This window comes from Salvia hispanica, chromosome 2, assembly GCF_029641045.1.
Source record: "Salvia hispanica isolate PSC_SH4W2 chromosome 2, Shi_PSC_v1, whole genome shotgun sequence".
Classification (NCBI taxonomy): Eukaryota; Viridiplantae; Streptophyta; class Magnoliopsida; order Lamiales; family Lamiaceae; genus Salvia; species Salvia hispanica.
This window is the reverse complement of record NC_142693.1, coordinates 42,595,410-42,603,430: the sequence shown is the minus strand read 5'-3', so window position 1 is coordinate 42,603,430 and position 8,021 is coordinate 42,595,410. Positions and strand designations below refer to the sequence as shown.

Here is an 8,021-nt window from a genome sequence, read left to right as displayed (position 1 = left end):
CGAAATATCCAACGATAGCAACAACACAAGGCCGAGCCTCGAACAGCGAGGGCTCGGCGAGTACCAAAAGTAGACAGAAAAATAAAGACAATTGTTTCTTCGCCTCCGTAGAGACGGTGTTGCACCCAAACTTCCGATGAAAATGAAAACCCCTCTACGATTTCCCCCAAGTGAGTGTGTAAAAAAATGGAAAACTAAGCTAGGAGCTGGAAAAGTCTTTTTTCATGTTGATTGCGTGCTCCTTTTTATAATGGATAGAGCTTCTAGATTGTTCTTGCAATGCCCATTTTTCCCTTTTGAAGAGCTCTTTTGTCTAGCGCTCTTCCTTGTTCAGCTTATTTTTCCTGTCAGCTTCCTCCACCAGGCGATCTCTGTCTTCTTCCTGGGGCTGGCGATTTTCTCTATACACCTGGCTCAAAAAGGTTTGTTAGACCCGGGAAATCACAGAATTTATCCCTTAATCAATGCATGAAATTAGCCTTATCAAGTAAATAAATTGAATGATAATATGATCGTCTTGAAACATTGAGTGAGGTTGTGTCTTCATACATGACTTCACTTTTCTCTTGGTTGCTTCCGCTAAACATGAAACTTAGTATTGTTTGTTTATTTTGAACTTATTTCCTTTTTTATTAGAATATTGAGACAAAATGCGTTTTTGGAATTATATTAAGCCCTTGTCTTTTGAGCATAATTTGTGATATCTATTCATCATTGGTTTTTCTTGATTAAGCCGTTGTCTTATTGCTTAAATAGTTCATTGATTACTCTGGTCAAATCCCTTTAAATGAAACCCTAGCCTATGCTCTTGTTGCATTTAAGTCCGCCTAGGTAGCAGTCGCCGTATTTATTATACCCTAAATGTCGGGCTGTTACAAGAAAAGGTAATGTTAATTATACTGTAATTTTGTTTTTTAACATATTTATTTAAAAATATTGTATAATTTAAATAATATATTTTTTAAAATGATAATTATTTAAATATTTTATATTCTACTCTCTCTGTCCCATTAGAAATGAAACGTTTTCCTTTTTAGGTTGTCCCAATAAAAATGAAACGTTTCCTAAAATGGAAACAATACTCTCTCTACTTTTTCTTCTCTCCTACTTTACTCTCTCTTCATTAACTCACAAAACACCACTGCATAAAATCTTGTGCCGGAAATCAAATGTTGCATATTTATTGGGACGGAGGGAGTATTATTTATTGGGATAATAGTCATTTCAATAAATTTGATCAAATTGTGGTCTGTCCTTGAATTTTAAAATTAGAATATTAATGACTAATAAATTGTGATAGTTTCTATTATGATTGAAACTCAATGTCATTTTAAAAAGGATTAACTATATTAGTTATAATGTTGAATGCATGTATGAGGTTATTTGTTTAAATAAACTAAATTGTAATTTGAATATGGTAATCCTTATTACAAAATGTATATGTACATTGAAATAATTTTTAAACTTACTATAATATTTTTGTTCTATATATAATATGCTCATTTATCAATACTATCATTATATAATAAAATTACTCTTCCCAATTTTTTTACATAAATTATACTAAATTCATAATTTTGTACATCACAACTTTATTTTAATAAAAGTAACTATTTTGATCAAATGTAGTAATATTGTACATGATATGTTTATTATTAAATAATATGCGTCGTGCACAGCATGAGAGTGATACTAGTACTATATAAAGTGAGACTCATATTTAACTAACTTTTTCAACGTATATTCTCTTACATTTTTTAATACCGTGTAAAAAAGAAAGTGAACAATGAATACAAGATGAAGGGTAAAGATGCCCAAGGTTTATGGTTCGGGCGGTTAACCGTGAAACCGTAATAGGTGGTTATGGTTCCGAACCGTGAAATTTAAATGGAACCGAAACGGTCACTTTTGGAACCGTGGGCAGATTCAGGTTTCAAAATTTCAAAATCGAAAATGTAGCTGACGGTTACTATTTGCGCGAAAAATCACCGGAAAATCTTGAAATTGGACCAGAACCGCCGAAAAGTGGACTACGAAAAACCACCAGTTCAGAATTGAAATTGGAACCATCGGTTTTCGAACCGGATCATAACCACGAAATACGTTCAAGATTCAGTTCCGGTTCGAAATTTTTCAGAATTGTAACCGACAATTTCAAACAATAACCGGTGAAATATGTCTTAATGGATGGAATGTACTTTTGAAAATGAGCTTGTGCTTAGAGCATCCGCAGCGGGTGTCCGTCCGCCCGTGCCAGCGGCGGGGACACCCGCCGTCCGCCAATGCATGTCGTCCGTCCGTGCCAGCGGCACAACGCTGCTCTTAAATAAGAGCGCGTATTTAAGAGCAGCGCCGTGCCGCTGAGCACCTTTACGTGGCAGCTTCTGATTGGCCAACGGCATAGCCAAATTCAATCTTTTTTTAAAATGCGAAATAAATTAAAAAAATGGTTTTAAATAATTTTTTTTTTCCCACTTCCCAATAAATTATAACCGTTTTATACACATTTTTTATTTATTTTTCAACTTTTTTTCCCCCAAAATTCACATTTTCATCTATAAATACCCTTACTTCAACACAAAAAATTCTCATAACACTACACAATTCTCATCTTCTATCATCTAAATTCTCTCATCTATTTTCTCATCAATTGTCTTCTTTTCTCTCATCTTTTCTCTCATATTCTCTCATCTAAATTCCCACCACACTACACAATGTCCGACTCTGACGATCACCCTCCCGGTCCCGCGGTTGGAACCACGAATGGTTCGGATCCGAGCCATTCTCTAGTCCGGAAATGCAATTTTCGGTCCCTCCTCAAATCCAAGGTTCTCAAGTTCCGGGTGGCTACCGACCTTATCCGGTGTACGACCAAGATGCCCCCGGGTTCGGGTGGGCACCCGAATCCGGATCGGGAGGGAGTGGTAGCTTTGTTCGTACTCCTACTTCTATTCCTACACCTACTCCTCCTCCTCCTCGTGGTACCCGCACCCCGTACACTCCAGATGAGATGATGCAGATGTTCAAAGCCTACTTGGCAGTCTCTGAAGACCCAGATGTTGGCACAAACCAAACCGGGGGCCGGAGGGAACCATCTATCGCAATGATAGTATGGTGCGCAATTGCATCTACAAAGCCAACGAGGCAATTGGTATGTTCCAGGGATACTTCCAACAAGAAGAGCGGGCGGCGGGGACCGGCAAGAGCGAGCTCGACATCATCAGTGCCGCCTTGGCGACCTACCAAAGCTTGGAGTTGAAACCGTTCAAGTACCTCAGTTGTTGGCAGGAGGGGCGCCAACATGCGAAGTATAGGGGTGGCGTAATAGCATCCTCCTCCAGCTGCTCCAGCAAACGGTCGAGGTCGGTAGCCCTATCCGACGGCGCCTCCGATGATGTGGCTATCCAGCTTGCCGGAACTAACTTGGGTAGCCCTGACGCTGGCCCAAGCAGTTCCCGCCGGCTGCAAGGAAGGAAGAAGGTGACGGGCAATCGCCGTCGCGCACCGACTCCATCCGCCCCCGCTCCCTTTGTGCCACCTCTACCCCCGAACAACTTATTGTGGGCCCTCTTTGGTCAACTCAATACGACTGATACGTCTAACATGACTCCCGAGCAACTTGCAACACATGTGGGAATGATTCGGAGTCTCAAGAGAACATTGGGGATAGAGAACTAGTCTTCCACGAGGGTATTTTTTAGTTTTTAATTATGTAATTTTTAATTTGTAGGATTTTAATTATGTATTTTTTTTTATTTTTTAGGATTTTAATTATGCAATTTTTATTTTTTAGGATTTTAATTATGTAATTTTTATTTTTTTAATGTATTTTTATAATATACCTTTGAGTTTGTCCTTAGCTAAGAGCACAAATATAAGTGTTGTGCTCTTGCCTAAGAAAAAGGAGTAAAAGTGAGTCTAAGCCCACTTCTATGCTTTTAGCTAAGAGTACGGATATAAATGCTCTAGCGGTTATTCTTATTAATGACAAATTCCCACAAGTTGTCCACATTATGCTCCTAAATAGCGTTGTATTCACGCTGAAATAATACAAAATAATTCATTTTACCTTTTGACTTTTCTGTACAAACCTTTAGTAATTTAAACTTTTCTTATGGTTATTTCCATACTATATCCTGCCATCAGATGAAAGATCAAATAATTCTAATCCAGGTCGTCCATTTATTCCGACAGAACACAAAATTAAAGCAAAAAAGAAAATGAAAAATAAAACGCCCCTTTCTCCATTTATCATTTGCCTCGTGGACTATTCTATAGCTGTAGTCCCATTAAAGATTGCGAAACCTCTTTATTTCTCTTCTCGGATTAAAGGAGGAATTTTAGGGCTCAGATTGCAAAATGTCCGGTGGAATTGCGCGCGGGCGGCTGACGGAGGAGCGAAAGTCATGGCGGAAGAATCATCCACATGTCGGTGCACTTCTCTTCTTTAAGTTTCGATTGCAGTTTGTATTTGTTGTTTATGGAGTGATTTTAAGTATGAATTTATTGTTGATTTTCGTTTTGGGTTTAGGGTTTTGTGGCTAAGCCGGAGACTCTGCCTGAGGGTACAGTGAATTTGATGGCGTGGCACTGCACGATTCCTGGTAAGGCCGGGGTAAGTATATCAATCAATCAACTATTTTTGTTTGTTCATCGTTGTTTTGATTTGGAATTAAGCCCCTGATTTGGAGTTGAATAATGTGGATTTGACATAGGAGTTAAGCCCCTTGATTGGGTTGAAGTGAATAATGTGGAGTTAAAATTGTAAATATTGAGATTGCGTCTACTTTTCGTTTATCAGCTTACTAATTTTGTGGAAGTTGTTTTGAACTGTGTGAAGTTAATGTTAGTCAGCCATGGTAGTTTTCCCTAAAATACCAAACCATGGAGTAGAGAGACGAGAGAGACGAATGCAATCTGCAGTGTTCTGATTGTATTTCAGTTTCTCTGGCTTTATTTTTGTTAAAGAAATATGCTTTTTAATAGAGTGTGAAGAATTATGTTGATATCATGTAGCCTTAGGTGGTGTTTGGTTGCCTAGATTAAATAGTCTCATGATATAATCTAGGCTAATACAAGATTGAATCTTGGATTAAAAAAAGGTGTTTGGTTGGAATGTCTATTTTAATATAATTCTGATTTGAAATATTATATAGTGCCAAAATAATGTATATTACTAAAATACCCTTCAAACATTGGGTCTAATACACAAGCACCATCCCACTCTGCACCATCTCCACCACACCGCCGCCGTGGCCGATTGCCTCAACACCAACCCCCCCTCTCTTGCTCGCTGCCCCCGACACCCTCAGTATCTTCTTCGACACCACCGCCAGCCCCGCCGCGCGTGCCCCACCAGCTCCACCCTCACGTCCGCGCATTGGCAGAGCACGTCCACCACCGCCATCAGCATCTCCCACATTCTCTTCTTGCACGTCCACCACCGCCATCAGCAGTAAATCAATCACGACCGTCACCACTCAGGGCCTCCGGCTTCGACTACCTTCACCCGATTCCACCCCCAAATGCACGCAGACGCAGTGATTAGGATTTTCAGCTCCATTTTCCTCTCCTTTCTCGAGATGTCATCCGATTTCAGAAATTAAACATCTCGATTTTAGAAATTGAGCGATTTTGGTGAAGAATTGGAGTTTTAGAGCGGTGAGAATTGACGGATCAGCGATTTCAATTATAGCTCTGAGGAGATTGATTGCGTCGGGTCGCGATTCGTAGCTGCTGATTTGTAAAGTTGGGGTTAGGGATTCAATGAATTTGGGTGTGGAGAGCCTTTGAGGCTGGATTCGGGTAGCTAGACTGCTGGAGGGCCTCTGCGGCGGAGGAGGTGGTGGAGATAGAGGAGGCGAGGAATTTGGGGGAGCCGGCGGCAGCGATTTGGGGGAGAACTAGTAAAGGGTAGATTTGGAAGTTAATAACTTGTACACCACCGATTAATTTTGTCGGAGGGGTGAGGCCCTGATGAGTTATCCTCTGACTATCTGTCATTGACTCAATCTGGGATTTAGTCTGAGATTCAATATAACCAACCAAACATTTGATTAAACTTATCTTGTGATTCAATCTGGCCAACCGAACGGGGGCTTAGTTTATAATTTTGTGATACTTTTGCCCCTTATTATAACCATGAGGATGGACCTCATTATATTTTATTCTTTTAGTTGAATAAAAATTATTGCTATGTATTTTAACTATTTTCGTATTGTTTCATTTGAATATTACTATCATCATAATGTACTTCACTTGCTGTTGATTGAGATTCAAGTGTTTTCTGAATTTTGGTTGACAGAGTTTATATTGTATGTGATGCATGAGTTTCCACTTTAGTCTTTTGTTCGGTTGGGATTCCAGCCAAACTTAGTTGGACAACTTGGGTTATAACTGTAGTAGACTGGAGATCTGATGGAATGCATGTACTTCAAATTTTGAAGTGGCTTCAGTTTGGATTTCTTTCTGTTTCTTTGTTCTCATTTTTAGTTTTATTAAATTGTTCCATGTTGATTTTCTATTGCTGTATACATATAATTGATGTATGGCAATGCTTGTAACGGGTAGCTCATGAACAGATGAATGAGTTATACTGAGTGTGTTGTTTACTTATGTTTTTAATACTAAATATTTGAGCATGGGTGCATTGCAGACCGACTGGGAGGGTGGTTTTTACCCACTCACAATGCAGTTTAGTGAAGATTATCCAAGCAAGCCGCCGAAGTGTAAATTCCCTCAAGGCTTTTTCCATCCTAATGTGTACCCATCTGGAACTGTTTGCCTCTCAATTCTTAATGAAGATAGTGTGAGTGTAACTGCTTCTTCTATATCCGTTGTCTTACTGCTCTGCTAATTCTTTTGAAACTATTATTATTTTTCTATCTATTTTAAATATCATTAGGGTTGGCGCCCAGCCATCACAGTGAAGCAAATTTTGGTTGGTATCCAAGATTTGTTGGATACGCCCAATCCACAGGATCCAGCTCAAACTGAGGGATATCATATGTTCATCCAGGTTGTAGAAATTCTCTGTGATTTTGAAATTGTTGCCGTGCTCTTTCTGTAGAGATTTATTGCAACAGTTACCCAAATTTATTACCACTTGCTATATAAATCGTTTCTCCCTTTGGCTGTAATGTGTGCATGAGATATAAGACAAACATAATTCTTGATATTTTTCTTATATTGCATGTATATTTCATTCTGATACTCTTCATGTATATGGCCTAGTTCTTTAGTTTAATTCCAAAGTCATCATTCTTCAATAGGTCATGGGTGAAAATAATTTCTGTGCCAGTGTGTTTTCATTTGACATGGATCCATATTCTTTCATGAGCCCTAGAGAGCTGGGAGTGAAAAGAGCTCCATGTTAACTTGTGCCGAACTGTTGTTATATCCTGCAGGATCCAGTTGAATACAAGAAAAGGGTTCGGCAACAGGCGAAGCTGTATCCTCCTCTTGTCTGAATATATCTTTGTGCTGGTTATACCTTAGTTTTGAGGCAAACGTGTTGCTAGAATTTGTATTTATCGAAAGAAGGTTATCACGTACCCCAGTGATTGGCCCGCCCTTGTTGGTACGATGTGTGGATGTGCTTCTAGTTACTGAACCTGCATAAAAACCTCTTGATTTTGATAAGGAGATTGTATTTGATTGATGTCGAATGTGGTAATATAAGATCGCCTTTCCTTTGCTCGACTTTGAGAGATGCTTTTTTTTTTTTCACATATTCAAGAATGTTGTTTTTGGCACTTTGACAGCGACCTTGCTTTGATGTCTTCCATCAAGTACAAAACATCAACCCCTGTCCCTCGTTATATTTTCTTAGAGAGGTTTATTATTTAGAAATGGTAACATGTCGGATTTAGTATTTTTCTCTACTATTTTTGACTTTTATAATTTCGATCTCTTTATTCTAAAGTATGGTTCGAATTTTTAAATAATGGTGTTTTTTTTGTCAGAACTTAGAAATACTATAAATATGCTGTATATTTATCTTTTCTCTCTTTTTGTTGTTC

The 8,021-nt window shown here is 38.7% G+C and overlaps 1 protein-coding gene across 1 annotated transcript; it reads left to right on the top strand.

Annotated features, from left to right (window-relative positions):
• The first annotated feature begins 4,258 nt into the window (after positions 1 to 4,258).
• On the top strand, positions 4,259 to 7,701 carry LOC148932445 (SUMO-conjugating enzyme SCE1). The gene is made up of 5 exons (XM_089065892.1): positions 4,259 to 4,428; positions 4,532 to 4,615; positions 6,656 to 6,808; positions 6,905 to 7,018; positions 7,407 to 7,701. The coding sequence occupies exons 1-5, from the start codon at positions 4,360 to 4,362 to the stop codon at positions 7,467 to 7,469; spliced, it is 483 nt and encodes a 160-aa protein (XP_088922018.1). The 5' UTR covers positions 4,259 to 4,359; the 3' UTR covers positions 7,470 to 7,701.
• Positions 7,702 to 8,021: the final 320 nt, after the last annotated feature.